At 41.6% G+C, this 25,004-nt stretch overlaps 1 protein-coding gene across 1 annotated transcript in view; it reads right to left on the bottom strand.

The window, feature by feature from the left end:
- LOC113158333 (latent-transforming growth factor beta-binding protein 2) overlaps positions 1-10,470 on the bottom strand; it is a 68,678-nt gene extending 58,208 nt beyond the window's left edge. The window contains exons 1-2 of the mRNA XM_026354163.1: positions 9,578-10,470; positions 7,193-7,266 (exon numbers count right to left, since the gene is read on the bottom strand). Coding sequence (XP_026209948.1) covers positions 7,193-7,266; positions 9,578-10,002 — 499 coding nt within the window. The 5' untranslated portion in view covers positions 10,003-10,470. The remainder of the gene's footprint in view (positions 1-7,192; positions 7,267-9,577) is intronic.
- Between the last annotated feature and the right edge of the window lie 14,534 nt (positions 10,471-25,004).

Genomic DNA, 25,004 nt, shown 5'->3' with positions numbered 1-25,004 from the left:
ATCCATCGGAAATAAAAGAGGAGAAATGGCAAACATTCCTGGCGTTGACACTTAAGCCTTAATTATGACTGAGACAGACTGGCCAAGTTATGGAGGATTGTGTCCAGATTCAGTCATCTGAAAAGAGGAGACTATTAGACTGTTGTTGGCAGCTTTGAACCTTCAAAACAAACATGCTGATCCAGACGATTCAGTAATAAAACACATGATTAATATGGAAACAGCATTCTCTTCGGGCTTAGCTAAAGTTCCTCAACATCACATTTCCAATTCTCTCAAAGATGATAATATCAAATTAAATTTAAAGACTTCTTTACTACAAACATCACACAGTTGGTTACTACAACTATCAATCATTTTGCAAACTGTATTTTGGGGGGGGTTTAACAAGAGAAGAACTCTAACAAACAACAATATAACAAATACTAACTCTGTGCTTAAATTAAAGCAATCCTGGGATCTTTATTCATGTAAGAATCGTCTATAATTTTTACAAGTGGGGTTACAGTTTCCTGTTTTAGGCAAACGTCTGCATGTGCCTCTATAGCCAAGGAAAGTTCCAGCTACCACTGTACTCTCATTTCAAACTTAGCACTCGTTTCCAGGCCATTACAATACACCAGAGATTTGCCTTCCTCTTTCTCTGAGTCATGGTAATACAACCCATCAAATCTTTACAGTCCTTTTATTCAGTGAGGGCCACTGTGAAACCAATATCTGACATAACTCAAATGTAGATAAATCTCCTCACTTTACACAGATCACTACCAGAGGTAACCTGTCTCTCTGAAACTAATATTGATAATGAAAGCATAATCGCAATAATCTTGAGAGTAACTCTCCTACAGCCTGAACACATTATGTGCCATTATGAGATTTAGAGGTTGGAAGCTGCGCCAGAGATTAGAATTTAGTAGAATATGACAACAGGCTGACTAAAGGTCCTTTCAAACCCTAAAAATGACCCACAGGAAGTTAGAAAATAAGAATGAAAGATAAAAAATCTGCAATCATTTTCCACCACACCAAACAACCTGGTGCAGCCTGGTGGATTACCTGTGATGAAAGGAGGAGCATGCCTTTAGGTGTCACCATAGAACATAGCAGATCTTATAAAATAGGTCAAGTGTTTCAGCTTGGAGCCAGCAGGAAGGGACAAGCGGAAAAACTTCACTATCCACTGAAGAAGTAAGAATTGGTCTATTGAGCAGTTAATACAATTACTTCTCAATGTAAATCATTTCAAGTGAGTGTTAATCTCTTTACAACATGTGGTTTCCACATGGTTGCTGGTGCAAGTGGTATCATTTCAGGCTTGCCAAATATTAACGCTGCTAGAACCAAACTCTCTCTTTGTGGTTCATCTTACAAGGGTAATATTTTATTAAATTAAGGTGCCTCTGTGATAAATGCAACACACAGTGCGTGTTTATCTGGTCCAATACAGTAGTTGGAGTTTTTATTCTCCTAACCCACCTCAACTCTTTATATCTGACCCATGACACTGTGTACATTGCTGCTATATTGTGCCTTTACCACACCCTTCAAACTCCCACAATCAGCTTGTAATGAGCCACATGACGGAGAGCTCTGTAGAAGATATCTGGATTTTGGTGCATGTGCCCACGATGGTGTGAGACGTGGTGTTCACCAAAAACCCACAAAACCCCATCCTCTTGAGGGATCACATCCCAACAACTTCCATATGGCCTTTAAACGGGACGGTGCTATGATATATGTTTAGCTTCGGGTTGCCCTAACAACACTTTGGCCTCTGTGAAGCGTGTGTGTGACTTAAGGAGAGTGGTGTTTGTTGTTAATGTTGCTCTGTTAGTGTCAATCAAGTCCAGTCTTGCTTTTTAGGCTTACTGTTTAGAGCACATGTGCTTCCTCGTGTTATTGAAGAATGCTTTTCAGCTTTGTGGCACCAAGCTTGTTCTACTTATCCCTTCAGTATTTCCTTTTTTTCAACAGGTCATGAACAAAGTCATACAACTAAACAAAAAAGAAATTCTACAGGAAAACATCGTGGGTCCAGACGCTGAGTAGTACCTAATTTTCAACGCACTTTCATCTATGGTAGCAATTAGAAAAACATGTGGTGCAGAAGGCCAAACTACACCCAACTGTAACATACAAAGAGACACCAGCTGGAGTGAAGAAGACAGTACTAGTGATTTGGGGGGAAAATCTAAGAGCAAGCTGTCCAGCATCTATGTTAATGATGAGGTTTGGGATGATGGGGTGTGTATTGATTACAGGATCTGTCAATAGGACCATAACTCTCTACAGGGGATGCAAAGGGAGTGTTCAGGATGCTCCTGAACTATGAACTGTGCAACCCCCACAGATCCACAAGCACGACATATAAAGCAGAGGAGGGCTCTGTGGCATTTTAAATACCTCCTCCTGGTCTTGTAAAACAGAGGACGCTGCTCATGGGGCCTTTGGGAAAACAAAGCTTCGAGCCCTTTATCTCTTGTACTTTCATTGCCACAATGCTGCAGAATAATTGCAAATGGATGATTCGATTAACTTGATATTACTCCTGCAAGTCATAAGATTCATTTTCATAAACTGGGAAGTAAGCTCTCAACTCTGAAGCTTTCTCAGCAATGCTGTGAATTAAAAACCACAGTTTTTCTACAGACATACAGTACAAATACACATGAATGTGCATACACTCATGCATGTGTATATATAATCAATTGTTTCAGTCTGATGTTTCAAATTGATGTTTCAGTATGTACATGTGAATCCTCTCCTATAAAGACATGTTTTAGGGCCTGATTTAAAAGCAGGCAGATTAAAAACAACCAAGCATCCTCTGGATGTGCAGTTTATAACTGTGAGGCTAAAATAGCAAAAGCACCATCCTCCTTTTGTGGCAAGATGTGACCTAGGAATAGTCAGTAAGCCAAGTTAGGGGAGCATAGGGAGTGCTTTGCTTCAATCGGTATGGTGCAAAACCATGGAGAGCTTTAAAAACAGCCAATACAATTTTATAATCAATTCTAAATTTGACTTGAAACTACTGAATTAGTCAGTAATTCAGCAGCTCCAGCTGCATCTTGACCTAGATTGAGACATGTAATAAACTTTGTGGCAAGCTGTGAGTAAATGGAATTACAGTAGTCTAAACAAGAGAAAATAAGGGCGGGAATAGTTTTCTCAAGGTCTGAGTGGGAGAAGAAAGCTTTAATTGTATGTATATTCCTGAGATGTTCAAAACAGAGCTGGACTGTTATCTTTGACTCAATGTTGTTCAAAGCTCAGTCAAAGTCAAAGATAACACTCAAATTCCATGCTGAATGCCTAATGCTATTTTTAAGGGGAAGGGAAATTTGGCACATCTAGTATTTTATGGAGGACAAACAGGTCATAACTCCAGAGATATCAATATCTTTTAGTGGGACATAAAGCTGGGTGTCATCAGCACAACACTGGAAATTCATAATGTGTTATGTTATGGTTTGGCCGAATGGAAGCATATAAATAGAAAAGAACAGAGGACCGAGAATTGATTTCTGGGCGACGCCACAGGAGAGGGGTGCACTAGAAGAGCAGAATTTATTCTTTTATTAAAAGACCTATGACTAAATTATGAATAAAACCAACTCAGGACAGCATTCCTAACTCCCACCTAATGTTCTAGACAATCTAAAAGTCATCAGTGATACATGCATCAATTTTAAAGTGAGCCTTTAACATGACTTATGTGACTCTCAATGTGTCCACATTAATCCTGCACAAGGTGCAGAGGAACATGCTACATGTTACAGGTTTTTTTGTTTGGAAAAATAGGAAGAGACTATTTGTGATGTGAAGCAAGACACATACCTTCTGCATGGGGAGTTATTTTAGGGTTGGGATGGGGCCCTTAGGGGCAAAGCAGGCCAAAGAAAGCTGGAAGGCTATCAAAAAGAAACTCCTCTCTACCGCGTTTCAATCTGTCAATCACCAGCTGCTTAAGAGACTGAAAACAACTTTATTGCTCCATGTGAATAATGCACCTTTCATCTACACCATCTAAAACAGCAACAGGTTTAAATCAAGAGCCATCTGTGGGCTTTTTTTGAAAGGTCACGCGCTCAGTGTTGGCTGTACGTGCAGCATGTTGCCATATGCACCGCATGCTTTCGACAAAACATTCTGATGTATAGTGTGGCAAACGAATCCACTGTATAGACCTGCAATTCAGAGAGCTTAGGTAAAATATAAAGCCAATGATTGTCTGTGATGCAGGAAATTTCCTGCCACATGTACAGTAGTGTACATGTGGCATATTGTGCCATACATTCACTTTGTGTATTCTAAGGAATGCCATCAATCCAAATACTGAAAGAACAATAAGAACAAAAGGGAATAGCATTTGAACATTTCATGTTAGACCTGTAAAATGAATTCCATTATCGGCCTCAGCTGTACTTGGTGTTTATGTGAATTATTGAACACGCTACACCGTGATGAAACATGGTAAACATTCACTGCCAGGACTACTGTCTCAGCGCACAGCGTGTGTGCTACCTGGTAGCCTATCCAAGACTCCACTTACAGCCAGGTTTGAGTCAAAGCCGCATTCAAGAATGCAAAGATAAGAGTGAGGCCTCTGACAGCAGATACTAGGGAGAAGAAATACACTTTATATCTGATCTGCCAATGACACAGGCTTCGAAACGTCTTGTTACAATGTTTTCCAAGAAATGTTGTAAACCAAAACTTCAAAACATTAATTCAACGCTGACATAGAAGACAACTAATTGAGGGTTACTATGTTTATCCTAAAACATGTCAGCAATTCAATCTTTCATCCTAATGCCACAGCTAAGTAACTTCCTATTTTGCAAACAGATTTCTGTTTCCACATAAAAACAAATGGTACACATTTTACTGAATCAACACTTTGTTTTCTGGTTGAGCAATTACTGTTTGGGCAGGTGTATAACATTCCCACAGCTCCCTATTACTTCCATATCTTGGTAATTATGTTGTTGATCTGTTGGTGAAGATCATTTAACATTCCCTGTAAACTCCATGAAAACAAGGACAAAGTTTTCTTTAGCGATTTTGTTAACTATCTGCAGCCTTCAGCAAACATTTATTTAATTTTTTTGTGTCAGGACATGTGGATAGTTGACAGTTACATTAATGCAGCTGACAGACTGCCTTGTCTACCTCAGACAGGGCTGTTGCAGAGCTGTGTCCATGTGGCCTTCCTCTGCTCTTTGTCTGAACAACAATATGTTTGATGACCAGATGTGATTTTCAATACTGTGGGGAATAAGTCTAAATCCTGAAACAAGATGGTCCATTGCAATGAAAGCTCTCACAGAAAAGCTCACACCTGGGGCCCTTGATTCATACATAATAAAAATAAGATGGGAATTCTTACTGGCACCGTGGTTGCATGTCAACCAATCTGTGAATCATTTGTAGTTTCTCTCAACTGCTTCTATTCAGCACAAGTGCAGGCACAATGTAAAATTACAGGGATGTTGTACAAACTAGCCATTCAGTGGATCACTCACAAGCTTACATGAGCCTTGGTTTTCTCACTGGTTAACCGCAGTTAACTTGATCACATTATTATTATTTAGAAATGTGAAGCAGCGGTGGAAATACAATGTTCTGTTCTTCTTAATGGATCGAAGCTTTCCATCACACAATACTGCACACTGCATTTCTGCATATTGAATTAGCTTTATTATACAAACAAAGTCTGCTAAGCATCTATCAAAATAAGACACTGTCAGCACCAAAGCTGCCAGGCCATGGGCAGGAGGGAGTCTTCAGAGGGCCAAACACCGAGCTCCAACCAGACTCACAGAGTCTCAGATGTATACTGACACGTAGGTGTACTCCCTGGACACCTAGTGATCCAATTCCTGTCATATATTTGCTCTAAGCTCAACCCAATTGAACAAGGAGGTACTGTTAGGAAGCCATAACTCTAAACACCTAATCCAGCCTCATGGGTGAGGCCTGCAGCTGACACTTTTAATATTTGACACTACTTCAGTCCTTTCAACGAGAATTTCCTAGACGCAGCTCAGCCGCAATATGTTTTTACTGTTCCCAGCCTACAGGTTTGTTCCTTTTCTTTCCCCCACTGTGAACAGGCTTTCCCATGCTGCCATCTCCTCATAAAGCAGTCAGAGTCTTAGGTGGGGACAGACTGAAGATAGCCTGAACTTGTCTTCGTCCATGGAGGTCTACTATGTGGGGGCTTCTAGTCCCAGCTCAAGTCTGGGGCTTTTGTCTTGGCACTTTGCCGGCTGTGGGGCTTCACTCAGCTGATGATAGCCTAGCCTCCACTCAGACCTGGGCGAGAGCCAAGCTGTAAGAGGGTCCAGATGCTTGGACAAACCCCCGGCTTGTTCAGATGCACTGGCTTGTTTAACATACAGTACTGTAGGTGTGCTAGACTGGATCTGTTTCTGGGAGATTCTAAGTATTTACTCTGTTAATTTGGGTAACTGCAGTTGCATGTAAGCTGTAATTTACACCTTGGTAAGGGTGCCTTTAGCTGGGACTTCAGAAAAAAATAGATGGCAGCTTTGCACTGGGCAGGAGGGAAGAAGATCTAATTAGGAGGCTGCTGGGCCCAATCAGCTGGTTGTGTAGCCAACTGGTTGAAATATGTGTGCATGTGTGTGTGAGGGAGATAATTAGCACTGCTACCTAAATCTGGCTTTTACTTACTACTGGTAAAATTCAAATATAACATTTTCTATTAAAAAAGCTCCAACCTCAACGTGTTATTTCAGCCTGCAGAAAACAATGGTGGGCATAAACATGAAATAGACACAGGACATGGAAAGTGTATTTTAAGCTTGGAGAATAGGTCTAAAAAAAATGTGATAGTTTACATAGAAGTTGCTATGTCTCTGAAAGGCAAACACCACATGATATACTGGGCCCTAGTGGCAATAACACCCACAGGAAAACTTTCAGAAGGTAACTCCATTAAACAGGGTAGTTGTTAGTAGACATGTGCCATATTATTTTTTAGCCTCTTTAACTGTAAAGTCTTTATGTCTCATAGGTTTACTCACAAACATGTAAGTCCTTGGTTGCTATGCAATACAACTATTTTTTTTAGCAAGAATTATACAATATGCAGCATGTTGCATTTATGTAAAATGTATGTAGGACTTTTTTGTTGTTATTTGTTTTTGGTCTTCTTACTTACGTTTTATGCAGCGATTTGTACCTGGAGCCAAAGCCCAACCAGAGCAGCACTGCTGACCTCCACAGACATTGGGTCTAAAGAAAGAAAGACACAGATAAAATACACTGAGAAGTAAGACACTGTCAGCACTGTTTCAAGTACACATCAATATACGCCATAGAGCCTTTTCATAATCCATAGAGTAATGATAGTGAGGGTGGAAGGCCTCAGACCTCAGCATGACAAACTGATTGCAAAAGCTGTTTCAAATCAATCTAATGCAACTGGTCTATTGATATGAAAACTGCTGAGATTACACTATAATTGTATTTCATTTGATAAAAATTTCAGGGCAAGTCACGAAACTCTATCTTAGTCCTGACCCACAAGTCCCCATGTCTGTTTCGCGAGAGTCCAGAGTGAAAACAAATACAGAGTTATCTGAGCCTTGAAGGGATTATGTGAGGCACACGGGATATGAAAAGCACCCTGCATCTTCTATAAATGACTGAGCAAATGAGAAATGACAAGTCTTAAACAGTTATAACTGGATTCTTTGCACTCTTTAATCCGCACTTGCAGCGGAGGCCAATTTTGCAGCGAGATGGATCAAAAGGCACCAGACCGCTAGAGCAACTTCAGGGCAACAGTCAACGCGCTGGCATGGATCTGTGCCCCATCATCTTTTCACAAGATATTACAGTAAGTGGATGTCTGACTCATGGTGATTTGAGAAGATAACGTGGGCTGACTCATTGACCTCAGTTATATTGCACTCATTACATACTGAGTATTAGTGAGGCATCACAGGAATAATATGCAGTTCTTTGGGTCCTCTGGCAGGATTAACTTTATCATAAATCAAGCACATCAGGCCAGGCCCGTGCAAAGGCATCAGTCGTCACATTCAAATTCCATCAGGGGATGGATATGTGTAATAGAAAACTACAGAATTAGTATCATGCCCCAGGTTAAAATACAGAACGCCTTGTTCACACCTTGTTGTATCTTTATTTGAATCCGAACATGAGGAGATGGGGTGTTATTTCACCACTGAGCTATCTGGATCAGTCAGACATCTGACAGGTGCACTGAAAACAGAAGGGGGACTCATACTGAGTCGAGCTGAATGTACAGGAGAGTTAAGTGAACCCAGAGCTGCCAGTGCCCCGGGGTACAGTAAATGAGTAAGCTGAGTGGGAATTCCAAGAGGAAATGTGTCATGAAAACACTTTCTCTAACAAGCGGCAGATGATTCATCTGAAGCTAATGAATCAAAGTGGTAAAATTACTGGACACGGACTACAATAATGTAATGTTCCCGCAGATTTATGTAACACCACCTTTATGCTTCTTTAGAATTCAAAGAACCCTATTCATTCAACACTGGAATAGGGTTTTGTTTTTTTTTTTTCTTGGCAATGTCAAGCAAGGCATTTTCCCTGTTCTGCAATAAAGCGTGTTTTAAATACAGTGCACCACAATTCAACCATGCATCATTGCAACTGTCTGGGTGACAGATATGTTCAGAAATGTTGTGTTTAATATGTGATGGATTGGAGCTTGTTCTGTGGACAGTGTCAGTAAATTATATTTATAGGTACTGGACAACATCCCCGTCCATCACTTCTCCTGATTGTTAAGAGCAAATCAATTGAAATACTTTAATTAATTTGCTAAAAGCAAGAGGCCGTTTTATGACACACAAAAGATTAATTTTATTTATTGTTTTTCACTGTCTGCAACTCAAGGAGAGCCATCTGATTATTATGTAAACACTCTCCCCTCCAGCGTCTATCATGCTTTGTCCCTATGGAACAAACAGGATTGGTTGCAGGCTTCATTTACCAAAAAAAAAAAACGAAAAGAACTCTCTTATGAAAACAACACAAACTCCTGTTTGGAGTTGAACAGAGACAGAAATAAGAATTCGCAGCACTGAAAGAGGGGCCTTCAGAAACAGGTGTTTCTGATCATTAAATGAATTTCCACATGTTCACCAAGAAAATGCTCCGGCTGAGCCATTACAATGCACGGCCACAGGCAACATCACAGAAGTGGTGCACAACATATTGAAGTAGTCTGCAGCTCTCCTACTACGAATTAAATCTACTGTAATGTGCAGTAATAGAGGGAAATGGTGATAATGCAATGTTGCATGAGTCTCAAGTACAGTCCAACCGTTCATCCACATTTGCTGTTCATTACAAGCTTCACTATCAGCCCAGTAATCAGCACGGTGTTTAACCTCTGCTGTTATTACGCGTCCTGCCATGACCCTGGTGACAAAATCCATACATTTTAGTAAGTAGTTGGAGCAGGCTCCAGCTCTCTGGATGACAACTGCATGCAAATTCTCCATGCACGTTGTGCTGGTGTAGCGGAGGACTAGTCTGTCATTCTTACCCGACAAGTTTCCTTGTGCTGGCAGAGCTGGGTTTGCTGCTCTGCCTGCGGTTCACTCTGGCTCTCTGCTGCTGGCTGGCCGGTTGCCTGGCGGCGCGCAGCGCAACATCCCTCGGCGCCGAGACATGGTCTTCCCGGGAGACGCCTGCAGCATGAGCGGCTCCAGCTCTGGATATGTGCCTCCCATCCCCGTGAGATGATGTGCCCCTAGGCAAGCGGACCAAAGTCCTAGATTGGAAGGTCTCAGGAGAGGATGCGGCGTCCTCCGAGCCCCCGGGCGAATGACCTTGACTCCTCACCTGGTCTGCCACAGCACCAGGACCAGCACCCTCTTTCTTGCCACCTGCTGAGGCCTTGTGACTGTCACCAACTCGCACCAACGCAACAGTCAAAACCATTAGAGCAGCAAATCCCGCACGATTCATTTTGGACCAAAAAGTTTTGAAAGTACCGCGGAAAAAAAAAAGAAAAAAAGCGCAGATCGCGTCACAGTTTTATCGAGAGCCAGTAGAACACGAGCTTTTAAAATAAAAATCCGCGGTTAGGTGAGTTCAACAAGACGGCATCCTCTCCCAAGAGTGCAAAAATCCTGGATACCTCTTCATAATGCCCAGGTAAGAGTGACGCAGAATATCTTCAGGTGATCAAATCAGCACATACACAGTCCAAAAAGTGAGAAACCCAGTGCGCGTATCTCCCTGCAGCGTTGAAAGGATTTTACGCAAACGTCACTCCATCTATTTTGGTTTATGTCAAGAAAAGAGACGCAAACAGAGCGGCGCGCTGGCTGCTTGAAACCCAACTCCTGCTCCAAGTGAAAGAGTTTGAATCGTGCTCCCATGAATATCACCACCTTCTTGGATCTGAAGTCACCGGGATTTTTTTGTAGGGATTGCATGCGCTTTGCAAGAAGAAACTCCCCCTTGTCGACTAGTATTGTTGCTTCCACTCACTGCACCGCACGGTCCATGTGCCCACACGCACTTTATCTGCCAAGTTACATCATGTTGCTGTGTGCCTTTTACTGTAATTCCTTTGAACAGGAGAATGGGAGCGAATGCAGCTGTATTAATCATTAACCTATCTTCAGTTTAATTTGAAATTTATATGCTACTACAATGACAAACGCTTCCAGATGTTTTTTTCTTAAAGACTCAGCACTTTTGCTGCATCATTTAATTGATTTACTATTATGACCATTCGAATTTACTGAGTGTATGCATCTTATCACAGTGTTCACTTTGAAACACAAGATAATTTATACTGTAGTTTACAACATATAACAAATCCCGGCACATGTGGGGCTTAGAAACTTTGATCTAGTAGTAAGAAGGTATGGGGCACTCACACTCAAACTAAAACGTTGGGAAACTGGTCAAGTTATGTAACAAATCCAATTTATCTCCCCCTCTCATCCATGCTGCATCATCACTTTCCCTTTGACTGTCTGGAAACAACACATTTCTTTTTTCCCATGGGATTTTGAACAACCCAGAGAGAGTTGGCTCCCTTTTCCCATTCAAGCCACAAAGATGCACGGCCGTCTCTCTTTCTCATGAGTGGTCCTGGAGCACCATTACCACTTACTGAACTGCCATCCAAAACACACACAGCAGCAGAGGGGAAGACTAGTAGTCTGCCCATTCATTCCCCTTCCCACCAGAGCTGAGATGTACAAACTTTAAAAAGTGATGTTACAGCACCCTTCGTCCACCAGACGCGTCCCCACATTGTTCCTGTTGCTAAACACCACATCTGATTAAAGCTCATCGTCCAACTCATTGAATCTAATTGTCCAGCTGTCTCCCTCCACCCATGTTCCATCCTTGGTGTTTATAACCCCCTCTGAAACCAATCAGGAACAGTATATCCCAGCATCCTTGAGGGTGACGCAGGCGGTGCACGAACAAATCCGTTAATTGCTAACTGCTCAATGACGTGAATGGGTGAAAAGCTGCCTGCAACTGTAGCGTTGCTGGACCAGCCTCAGTAAGTGTCTTAATCTGTTTCTGTATCATGGTATAAGCCGCACATTGTGTGCACACATAGAGAAGTGGTTGCCAGCCTCTTATTCTTTCAGGCACACCTACTAAATAAGCACATCATGGATATATTAATATTTCTAACACGTCCTCGAAGCACACACACACACAAACTGTATGTAGTCTGACCTACTCCACATCTGACAATGACAAGTAAATATATCTACAAGCAATGGATAAACCATAGAAAGACTGAAGTAATAGAAATAGCAAAAAAAACAGGGAAGGTTTCCTCACAAGTAAACTAACATTAAAGTATAATGGACCAAATCAACAGATAGATGAGCTGTGGTTGAGAGATGAAGCACTTCTTTCACACTGGTATTATGAAAACCCTGACACTTACAACACTGTTTGGAAATGTTGCAACAATATCTACTTGTATTCATTGTTATTAGCAGCCAGGCTGCTCTCATTGGTTAGCAGATGAGCTTACTTGACCTCTGCTCGGGCTAACTAGATTTCATGCACACTTAAAAGCGACATTTGGTATTCAAGCGTTAAAGCTGACCAAATATCTGCGTTTGAATAGTAGTTCAAGCTATTCAGCAATCTTCCAAGTATCCCCTGACAATTGCAGAAGTATCCCCAGTGGAACAAAATCATCACAAGATCTGTTGAGCAACTGTCCATGTTATGAAAGTAGGCCTTAATGTGGCCCAATGTTATACAATTTGAAGCATCTGGAGAAACTTTAGAATAAATACCAGGAGGATGTGTCTGGCCATAACTGATGCTTCTACACAAAGAGTCCTTTGAAAACTTTGGCATGACAACCAAGCCACTCCTATCATCTTTCAAAATCCAGAGCAGAAATATAACTGCATTACGCTGCAGAGTTTCTTACAAAGCACGGGGTGGTAGCAACAATAACAATATCTAAAAGTCTCCCATTGTAGTGAGACAAACAACTCCTATGTGCGCGCACGTGCACGATCGAGAAAGGTTAAGGTAGATTTGTCTCCGTCTCTGTTTTCAGTGAGTAACTGTGAGACAAATGTTCAGAAGCTGCTGAACATGCATTTAATACCTTCTAATAAAGTCTATCATAGGAACAAACTCTACATGTTTACCTGTTTGGCACTAATCTGCCAATAATTTTGCATCCACTCATGTGAGGATGATTACCTGATCACTATTGAGTGAGGGGGGAGTCAGAGTTCAAGTGTACCCATTAGACAGCCAAACAGTATCGTTCTATCCTCTGTGTAAGGCTGTCATTACAACCAAGTATCGACAGTGTGTTCTTAGTCTCGCCTCCAGAATTTTAATTGGTCCATCAGAATCAGTGCCTGTGATGACTTTTAATGGCGAGTACCAACAAGGCACGTCAATCTCTTCGTTAGCTACCTTTTGCTGTTTGTATCAAAGCCCTCGGCTCTCATTCGCCTGTGCCCAGCAGCTAACATAATACTGACATTGTTCAGCCTGGGCAGCAGCGAGGACCTGGGGGAAAACGTGGAAAAAGGAGGTTTATTTGGCAAAGAAGAGCTTCATAAAAGCTAAAATGATGTGCCTTAAAAATATAGGTTGAACATTACAGTTTTCTTTAAAGTAATATTATAGAAGACCTCAGTTGCACTTTGTAAGTGTACATGAAACAGACATTCACACAACAGCAGGAAACATTTGAAGATAGAGAAGGAGAGATGTAACGTGCTCAGGCCAAGGACTGCAGGGTCTTTCCCAGCTTGTATGAATGAAATGCTGTCAGCTGTGGAACAGAAGTAGGTCACATGGGCGTTATTTAAGACAGGCCCTTTCACTTCGCTTTTGATGATATTCATACTTGTTTTTTTGTTTTTTTTATTGTTGCATGGGTGTTTGAGTGTTGGCTTGAAAAAAAAACACTGCATGCTTGCATGTAGTGTACATGTAGTGTACATACAAGCGTCGTGTGGCATTTTTACACACTGGCGATCACAAAGGGAAAATCTATCATCTTCATTTACATTTTGAAATAGTGGAGAAACACGTTAAAATGAACCAGATTTTAGCACCGTTGGCTACGTTCCTAACGTATGTCATAGCGCTGGCAATACATCCACCCTGCATTACTTCACAGCTGAATGATCAGCTCATTCATTTCTGGGTGTGCGTTGTTAAGTTAACAAAGGATTTATGCTGCCTGCGTTGTCAGTGCTAAAATGTGCAAGAAAACTGTAACAAAGATTAGATTAAGTACTTCCCCTTTGCAAATTACCCTTTTGCCCTATGTGAAAAGTATCATTAGATGACAAGTGCTTTTGGCTTGGGTACAAAAATCCTTATACATCACATGTTCCTGCACAGTCTGTGATACAGAGAGACTCACAGTAGTGGAAAAACCAACCAGGCACTGCTGCATCACATTAAGTCAAGCCTCGTGTCAGGGGCTGTCATAGAGAAACAAAGAAGAATCTAAATAAATAATGTTATAATACGGTTTTTGACATTATCAGCACATTTATGTGAGTTCTAGGGCAGAAGAGGTTGAATTGAATTTATTGTTACAATTGCTCTGAATGTTTTGTGACAGTGCTTTGGCAGTACTGTGTGGTTCATGCCAATGAAGCATTTCAATTTGAATTGGACTGGATAGTTTTCCATCTGAATCGACTCAGGCTAAATGTTTCATCGGCAGCTTTCCGAAACGTCCTTTTCTTGCTTTTGATGTTCTGTTTATCAGAGGCAGCGCAGCTTTGGATGTTTTCTGCTGGTGGAATAAACTGTGTATTGGTAAAGATTTTCAGTCATCCAGGTGAGGTTATCTGGAATTTGAGTCATGGGCCAGTTGCCGTGACTCAACTTCCAAATAAACTGTGTTGTTGACAAAGCAGGACAACAATTCCAGTTATCCACACACATGTGTACATGGAGCTGCCACTCTGAATAGCTCTGCTCCTTGAATATTTCAGTGTACTCAGGTTTCTGATGGAGGAATTTTAAAAACAGATAGACAGAAAACTGCTGTCCACCAGCTTCCATCTATGGGATAAATATGCAAACAGTAATATTAATCTGATTGGCTTGGATGTACAGTGGCAAGAAAAAGTATGTGAACCTTTTGGAATTTTGTGGTTTTCTCCATTAATTTGTCATAAAATGTAAATCAATAGTATTAAAAATGCAATGTGCATAAATTAATAACACAAAAAAATCTGATCTTTCATGTCTTCATTGAGACGACCATATAAAACCTGGAAAAAGTATGTGAACCCATGGAATTAATTACAGGTTGTGCTCTTGGGGTAATTTTGACTGGCCGCCGACTTCTTTGGTCAGTCAACTGATAGGAATATATCTGCTAATTGAAATGTGATGGAGGAAGTTGCATTACATTTCAGAAAGAAATTTGATCATGATTGATCAGGAGATTTGGTTTAGTCATGTTGGGAGAGGCCTGCATCAAACACAGAAAGAGGAAGCTTCCTGTAGATTTATTACATTGTACACTTCTAGTTTATCACATAAAATATAAAAAATAGGGGATGGTAGTCTTGCGGGGTTGTTGAAATGTACACTGGGAAAGGATTGTATTTTGGTTCGAAAAACTACTGCTCTATTTTGTAATCTCTCTTTAAAATTTCCACTTTAGCCTTGAATTCTGTGGTGTAGTCCTTCTGTCTCTTGAAGTTTGATTTAAAAGTGTCTCCAATGAACAATATGGAGAATGATGTAACACCACTGCATGATAAATGCCACTGGAGCAGATTCAAAGGGTGGATCGTGTTGGCAGCCAATTAGGGTCAAATATGAAATTGCTATAATTTTCCAGAAAACATACATTTTCCAAAAAAAAAAAAAAATGTGGGGCTTATAACCATGTGCCAGATGTAGCTTGAAACGTTTGGATTCACAAGACATGAATCACAGTGCTGGCAATAATGTCTAAATTAGAGTGGGATGAAGATTGTGCCCCCTATAACGTGCTTTTCTTGTAAATCCGGGGTTTTTATTTGTCATGTGTTTTCAGAGGAAGGGGTTAATTCGTGTGATAGATAATCCCGGCTTACCGGCAACTTTCTTCCTCTGTCTGCCCATTTTTTTTCTCTCCCACTCCTTTTCAGCTTTCCTGGCTCCTCGAGCTCCATTCAGCATGCCTTTCCAGCCACTGGCCTGGGCCCCATCACCTTCTGGTCCTCTTGGCTGTGACCTGGCCAACAGGACCCACTGGACTGGCTCGGTTGCTACTTGTCCTCAAGGCGTGATAGATTACCATGAGCAACATAGTGCCCGTTCACAGTGTCTCCACAAACAGTGCCATGGAAAATCAAGGTCAAGTACTTTCCATATTAGCAGCTTCACCAGGAGGAGAGAAAGGGATATCTCCCGCAATTACCATACATTTCCTCCCCCTACCACAGGAGAAAAACGACTCCCCACACTTATCTATGAAAGTACTAACTGATGTCTCTATTCAACATAAATCATGCAGAGGCAACATTAGATGGGATGGTTTAGAATTTGGGGTAAAGGTGAGACACCTCTGGGTTCATGCCAGTTGTCTGGCACCAGTTTGACACACAACTGGGTCAGTAAAGAGCAAAAAGATCAACTTAAGCATCTGTGGTGTCTTACTACAAAACTAGTTTTAGAGAGTACATGTGATCTAGTTCTTTTTACATCTACCTTTAATGAGTGTCCCGCAGATCTTATAAAAGGGGTTTTATTCTTGAAGTAGGACCTGTAAAAATCCAGTTTGCACTCATGATAACTCCCTCTCAACACATTTTCAGCCAAAAACCCAGCTTGTAATGTTGACAATGGTAAAAGTAGAGACATGGATCGCAAGTACATTCGCTCTTTAAATCTTGTGTGTGTTTACGACACACCAAGCTGCACTCGCTCTTGTGGACGTTATGAAACCTGAATGTTTTTCTACAAGGCCCACAAAAATTATTTTAGGATTTCTAGAACAAACAGCTTTGGCTGAGAGGATGACACTGAAAAACATTTGTTTTTTTTATTTCACCCCAAAACCACCCAGCCAACGGTCTGACTGCACACAGAGTAAAGGAAAGTTTACCAGATTGTTGGCTGTTTTGACATTAAGACTGCAGCATGTTGAGTAATATGAGGAAGGGTCTGTTTACCTTTACTGCTGGGAATGGATGAGGCATAAACCCCGTTTGGCGGTTGACTCACTGATGACACGTGCCTTCCAGCCTCTGACTCAACAGGACATGAATTTGTTGTGGTATGTAGACTGAGCCAGGCTTCGTACCATAGCTAAACTAACTGCAAGCAAACTATTTGTAATTAGCTGTGTTTTATAAGTACTGCTCTTTCCATACGTGGTGTTCCTGTAATGCTCATGTTTCATAGCTGCTGGTTCTGCTGGACTGGCCTTATGCTTGGTTAGCCGTGAGCAGAGAATCATGTGCTCTCTTCGAATGAAAAATCTTTTTCACTGCCCCCAATTAACAGTGAAGGTCAAGTACCAGAAAGTTATGATGCGATTTACCCCCCACGTGAGGTCAAGTTGACCTGAATGGCTTCCTATTAAGCATGATAAATTTGTTATTTTTCAATCCATTAAACCTTTTCCCCATAGTCCATTTAGTCAGAACAAACTGTTACGTTCTGTTTACCGAGAGCACGCTTCAAGGCAAAAGGAGATGAGAGAACAATTAGCCAATATTACTTCAAAGTGTTTGCACTAACTATTAATCGTCAGGTTTGGGTGGAGATCCCTCCAGTGTGAGGGTCAATAGGGTAACATCAACAGCATCAAATGGAAAAAATGCAACTTCAGTCCAGCCAGTGCAACGGCCATCAATGAAACCTTGTTAAGACCATGGCATCCATTAGAGGGGATGGGTGGGTTAGAATAGGCATGTGAGACTGAGGGAGGAAGCCTCTATGACTGCACTGACCTGTCTGCAAGAGCCCCCCAGGCAGACAGACACCAAGGCCTCTAACAGATGTTTAGGAAAACTGCTCCATTCATCATGGCAGTTTTTTTGGAATGTCTTTGATCTGCTTTTTTTTTTTTTATAATTTATTTTGTGTCAAACTCATCTTAGCCAGATGTGAAATGAAATAGATAGATAGATAGATAGATAGATAGATAGAAAGAAAAATTCATACGTTACTTTATTCATAACCTAAATCACCTAAATATAACCTACATCTATTTTCATTTTCATTTTAAGTAGGCCATAGTTTTCGAAGGCACTGGTCACTGCCCAGCTTGTAAATCACAACCCTGAGGGAGCTGTTGAGCTGGAGGAATTATTGTGCAACACTGTCTACAAGCTCACACCGCACTCTGCCTCATCTAGTATTGTCACAAACACACACAAACGCACATAAATTGGCATGTTCACAATGGAGTGTGAAGTCATGGCATGGCTGCAGAGTTTCACTCAGCCCATGTGGAACTGCCTTTTCCTCCCACTCTCTCATGCCTCGGCAGCGGGGTTTAAATCACCCGAGGCAAAGACTACAAGACGACAATGACTAAACTATAAACAAAAACATCCGCAGAGCCAGTGAAATTGTTCTATCCATCAGCTCATAAAATTAATTTTCACAAAATGAAAACATTGAGGAACAACCACAGAATTTATCCTGTGGACTGTCTTTTGTTAACATTCTGGTTCACTGTAATGTAAAAGTATTCATATGACTCTACCCCAACCTCCCAGTACAGCTGAGTTTTATACGTGGGTGCACCGTAGGGAGCAGGAAGAGAGGCCCCGTGTGTCCAGAGCCCCGTCTCCTGAGCAGCACTAAGCACTCAGCAGGCTTCAAGGGCAAATGTTCATTAGGGAGCCAAGTTTTAATAAGCCTGCAGACGGACATGCTGCTAAAAAGCCTCAAGTGCCAGAAGAGGTGAGTTTACTTATCATGCTGATCCTCATGACTTGACATGGCATCATGAGCAATGGGTCTACATGAGCCAATGGTCACCTAGTGCACATCATTTACCGTCAGGTCAGGCAGTAAAGTGTTATATTTCACTTGTGGAGTTGGTTTTGGATGACCAAAGTGAAGCAAGGCAGGGGTCAAGCAATGTTTATTTCAGCCTGGAAGTCGACTGAACATGAGCAGAATGTACTTTTTTACACTTACACACACAACACAACAATGCCTTGCTGAAGATGTAGCTGGTTCAAGGAACCACCAGTAATATACAATGCAATTAAACATTACACAACAACAACAAGAGCACATGAAGGTTGTATTTATCACTGTGTCATTATGCAGGCTAGTTAACCTAGTATGATAACAATGAAGCAGTGTATTTCTCCAAGTACTGTCTGTGCACAATGACTTTTTTTTCTTCGTGGATAATCTTGGCACAGTACACACTGGTGTTTTTAAAAGGAGGAAGTAAATGAATAAATGAACAAAAACAGGATGACAGCAGTGTAGAGAAGCACGTGATGAGAGACATTGCATTTATTGAGAGCTGTTAACAAAATGATAAGACCATAAAATGTGTCTTTCAAATGTTTCTACTTGTGCTCACCGTGAAATAAGACCTTGAAATCCAGTAAGTCTATTCTACTTGGGATTTAGATGGATTCCAAGGCAAAATTAGGCTTAAAAGCTTGTACACTTTGTTATGTACCAGATTCTGCATTTGGAAATTGTCCGAAGCTACAAGGGATTTCATAACGGGAAAAGGGGAGAATGGAACGGCGTAGATAATATTCATAAACAGCACAGTCTCTGTTTATTGTTTGTAGATTTATCCAGAATATCTTAAGCCTTCTTATGAAAATAAACAGATTCCATGGCATTCAAGCAAAACAACTAAGACAGATGCAGTCAGAAATATTATTCACCAAAGGCCTGGCTAATGTTACAGGCTTTGCATTAGTCCTATTCCTGTTTCCACCACTTTACTGTTTTCGTCTCACCAGTTCAGAGTGTTGAGAAGCTTGGTAATCATTGGCTGTGCTTGCAGAGGGCCCAGCCATCTGTCCGCCATTTAACATAAAGAATGATTCCATGTTTGCAGCAAAGAGTCACATCTACTTAGGCTATTAGATCACTGCATCAGCCTTTATGATGATAAATAGCATTGTGTAGGCTCACCCTTTTATTGATGAATTGATCAAAAAACGTTCCGAGTGTGTGTCTGAGGCCAGTTCACATCTGGAAGCAACCTGGGGGCTGTTAATCACAAACCTAAACAGAAAATAGTTCAATCTCCTTGTCACAAACACCCAGGAACTCCTTGAGTTGCATAACAGTCTTTCTTGTGTCATTTTCATACTTAGCAAAATACAGAAAATGGAAAATGTTCATATTTGTGTGGTAATAACTACAAGTCTGTGAATTGTGAGTGAAAAGTTAAGTGGTACATACTGTATATTTATTTGGACGTTTATTTCCATGAAAACCTCCTTGGAGAAGTCTTTCTGGGCAAATTCTTTGCTGATGTAATGTTTACTTTACCACAAAAATCCTGCTGTTGCATTCTCTAATGACTGTAGCAAGATCACAGATTAATTCAGTGGATGGAAAATATCTCGACCGCAGTCCACGGACAACGTTGAATATCTCTCAAAATTTGCATGTCCTTGTGGAGTAGTTGGCCTGTTATGCACAAGGCTTCGAAATGATGATGGTGGTCTGGAATTGATGGCTTACATGGATGCAACATCTTAATAGCTCATCTGATTGATTATGATGACAATGTAATGGCAGAACATACAGTGAATATTATGAATTTCTGTGTGCATTCACGGAGTTTCACAGCCAGGACAGTGTCACAGTTCTCCAGCTTAGTCCAAATGAAGCAAACAAATCAAAAGCATGTCTGCATGTCTCAGCCCACAGTCGGACTATGCTTTTTTTTTTTTTTTTTTCACTGACTTCATACAAGCATTTCACTGCAATAAACCCTTTTCTTTTGGAGTTTATTGCATTATGTTCTGTTCTGTTCGTTTTATTTTGATGTGTCTGGTATGAATTCTAAAGCATAAATGTGCTCTTTGTTAACTTTGATTTCTTGAGGTTGAATTACTTTTGTCATATTTCTGATCACATAAACAAATATATTCACTGACCGCTTTCTTCGATGCACATGTACAAACTAATGCAGCTGCATTATACAGTATAAGGGGTGTTTCGCAGCTCACATTCAGAGCACAGCAAAGTCTTGCTGCCATGTGCATTGCCTCTCTCATGTCCTCACTTGTTTCTGGTCTTTACAGTCCTCCCTTCAGCGACCTGGGTGGTATCATCATGATCATCCCGTCGGGTGGCTGACACCCTCTAACAGGAAGGGACTCCTGCCATGACCCACAGGGCTAACACAGTAGAGAGGAGGCTGCATGAATGACATGATATCCTCTTTTGGGCTTGGCGCCTGATAACGTTGTGAGAAGGGGAACCTGCAGTATTCCTCTAACAGGGAAAACAATTTGTGCAAAAGTATCATGTTGTGTAGCCTATGATTACATGCACTTGCACATGCAACATGCAGCAATGACTGACAAGAGGAGTCATGTGAATCTGCTATTCACGAGAACATAGCTGAAATGAAATCAGGCTGAAAACATGCAGTCGCGTTTCAAAGGGTTTACGCGGCAGCCTGCCATTATCTAAACTGAGAGCTGGGCACGTTTTGGAAGCAGCATAAAATGCAGATAAAATGCCGTCAATCTTTCTGTCAGCTCGAACAGAGCCTCACCCTGTTCCTCCTTCTCATCGGGGTGGTCCCTACTGTGCCGAACATCTCTGTTCAGGGATGTTTTGGCAGAGATCACAGCAGCGGACAGGAACACGCTTCCCCTCAATCAGCAGTTTTCAGCAGGTGTGCCGTACCTCTCTGTTTGGTCATCCACATCACTAACTCATTGGCTCCTGGCAGTTCCAGTTGAACAGATTTAACTGTATCAGGAGTGGCGTGTGGTGCCAGCCTAGACTCTCACACAGTGGCCAAGCAAAACATGCACAAGTAAAAAGACCTTATGTGGATCATTTCTCCCATTCTGTCTTTGATGCGTCTGCACAATTATTTATCCCTCAACAGATTCATCGCAACACAGAGATAAAGGTAAGATGCACCAGAAAAACTCACGAATCTGGACATTACTGATGAGTACACAGAAAGAGTACCAGGTTTGCTGGCCAGATGTACTGTAGCTACTAGGTTGCACAGTTGTGGTCAGTGGAAACAATTTAAAACCTTCCTTACGCTGAAGAAAGAATGAAATAATGAATCCCCTGCTGAGTTGACAAACTCTGTGATGACGCTTACTTCAAATTATGACTAAAAGCACTTCCAAATAGCTGTAGTGTGGCCCAAACCACAGGCCAGCATGGTGTTTCATTCACAAATACTGAGCCTTAGGTATTGTGGTGTGGTGCTGTGGGATGCTCTATGTCCAGCTAGATTATATGGAGCAAGCACAGCAGGAAGGTAGTTACTAAACATCAGCATGGTTAAGCTTAATATTTCAACCTAATTTAAAAAAAAGTATTTTCATTTTATAGTTCCACTATTTGAATCTCTACATACATTCATTGCTTTTGCCATTCAAAGCATAAAATTACTATGCATTCTTAATAATGCACATTAGCAAAGTGTGCATCTAATAAACAGACTAGAGGCTGCACAAACTCAGGGTCCTGGCTCAGCCTACGTGGCTTTGTGACCAAATATGACCTCTCTAGTCTGTCCTAGTGAGCCGTTACAGGGCTCAGCATGAACCCACTAGCCTTGAGCTCTTTAGTGATTGCAGTAGCTGTGATTAGAAAGAAGTACCAGGGCTCCTTACTGGCCCGTGCCAATCAGACTTTAAGACCTCAAGCATGGTGAGATTTGGGTCTGGTAGTGTAAGCATCTAGTGTTGCTCACACAGTCACAGCTTTAACACCAGCTGGTGGTTTTAATGTTGAGGTGGACAGGGATCAGAATCAGCCAGAATTTAACGCTGGCCACAATCACAGCTTGCTACATACAGTAAAGGGCTGCATAGCTGCACAATGGTGCCTGTGATGACCCCTGTCCCCCACAACATTAAAACCACCAGGTGGATTTAATGTGTTGAGATGTTTCAGCTTGGACCACCAGCCGACAGACTTGACACTGCCATCATTTTTGCTGTAGATCCACTGGATGAATCTCATTTCACAGCGATTCATACCTGCTGTGGTGACAACTGTACTGATAGCCAGGGTGGAGCAGCATGACGGTGTTTGTCAAACAGTTGGACAAACGATATTAGAGGCCCTGTCTTTGCAGAGGAAATATAATGACCTAAATGTTTCCCAACACAGTGAATATAATACAGTTGTACATCCCAGCAGGACAACTAACCCCATGAATCAATAGCGTCTCTCCAACATCATATATAACATAGACAGCCATCATCTGGGGGACACTTTATCTCCTTGTGAACACTTTTCCAAGGCTGCATGTGGCTGTAAGCTTCTGCTTGTCTCTGACCTCAGCCGTACGCACAGACGTTTATATCAAAACAAAATGTGTTGGCAGTCCTGTTTGGTTAGAAAGATATATTTTAATGAGGCCTTTTAATCTTTGTGTGGCCGTCTACATGGTCTTCAATGTGGACACGCAACATCCCAGCCCAGGTGTTGAGAGCCAGGTCTCAGCACTTAAATCACAGTGGACTGATAGCAGCAACAAAGAATCTGTGAAATATCCAGAGATGAGGGGGGAAAAAACTCCCTTTAATCAGCAGCAGTATCGCATCCATACATTCCTCTGCTCTGCTCAGCTGCCAGATCATTGTCATCACTGCGATGTGCGTTTTCCCCATAAACCTCAACAACGTCAGTTGCAGAATCACACTGTCACCAGTCCTAAGAGGGGACAGTTAAGACCCCGATAGGGTAACTGTAGAAGACAGAGCTGTATGGAGACAGAAATTCCCTCCAAGTCATTTAAGCGTCTGCTCATTTTAAAAAGTGGGAGAGTGTGGAGGAAGGCTTTGCATGCTCACAGAGACCTGATGCTTACCAATATTTGGACTGAGACCTGAGCGGTCTTTCACATTTGACAGGAAGGCAGTACTTTATAATGTAGGGTAAACTTCCTGAGGAGAACTTCAGTCTTGACCAGCTGTTGGAACGATGCTCTCCTGTCCTTCAACAAACCTGATTGCAGTTGGCCACGAAATCGGCCCAATCATCATAGATGATGAATACCTGCAGCTCGTCCAGTTGGCAGGTAATCAGTGGTGTCCAATCAGGTAATGAGGACGTGCATGTTGGAATGGGAAGCAGACAACCTCGTGGCTGTTTAGCAGGAAGGAAGAAACGTGGTCATGTTCTAAAAATACTTAAGACGTGCCACATTTGTGTTTGTTGTCCGGTGACTCTAGACAATTATCGTTGTTACTGATGGACATTTCCTCAGAGAGAGGGCGTCTGACTGAGAGATGGGAAATGAGGCACTGCAGTTTGGATGATGTAAATTCTTCGTTTGAACAGAACCGCCAATAAATTGACTGCTCCAGGAACCAGGCAACTCTGACCCCCCCCCCTCAAACCAAGGTACACAGCTCTGGAGATGTTTATGAAATAATACACGGAAAAAAAGAAACATGTTTTCTCAGGGAATTAGTATCATCAGATGCATTTACAAAAATGTACAGCATTGTCAGCGAGTGATCTCTCACAGGTTCTCTGGGGAAGGAGAACTGTTCCAACATGGTACATTACTCTTGGTGAGTGCCAGAGGATGACTTTCTGATTTGTAGTCCCTCTTTAGCAAGCATTCCTCAGGGAAATTTGAGAAAGACCATTATGCAAATCCACAGGTGCATGCCAAGTCCAAATAACTGGACTCATGCTTCCAAGTACTTCAAGATGCCTTTGTGCCTGCTCCTGATAGTGTTCAGACCACAGTGTGAGGACATTCTCCAAGAACATGTGGCTGTAGTGTGGAGGACCATGGGGCCTGAATGTGCAGGGCCCTAAAGCAAAGTAATTAAAAGTGTTTTTTTTATTTGCAAAGCCTGAGAAAGGAGGGAAACACTTAGCCATGCAAGAGTGTTCCTTTGACATGTGCTGAAATGGCTGTTAGTTGGTCAGTACACCATCTTCAACCAGGAATTCAATGGAGACCTGGTCTCTGTATAAAGACTAAAAGTGTGGAGGGTCATCTGAAGACAAGAAAGCCCCTCATCATGGTTATTGCTTCTAAGCCACCACAATGAAATGACAGCAATAGAATGGGCCTTTTACGCACATCACATGGAGAACTACTGCCACCTTGTGTCTAAAGCATGAACTCAAATAAAGTTTCTCCTGCAAATAAGTTTTTTCTAAGTGTTCACTTTTTTAAAACTGTATTCATAAAAGACATATTAATAAAAACAAGTGCTGGAAATAATTTAACCTTAGCTACTTCTAAATCAAGAATGTAGGTTTTTGAGGAGAGTGTAATAATTTTGAGCTACCCACAATCTAAA

Source organism: Anabas testudineus, chromosome 12 (assembly GCF_900324465.2).
Source record: "Anabas testudineus chromosome 12, fAnaTes1.2, whole genome shotgun sequence".
NCBI classification, from domain to species: domain Eukaryota; kingdom Metazoa; phylum Chordata; class Actinopteri; order Anabantiformes; family Anabantidae; genus Anabas; species Anabas testudineus.
This window is presented reverse-complemented; position numbering and strand designations above follow the sequence as displayed.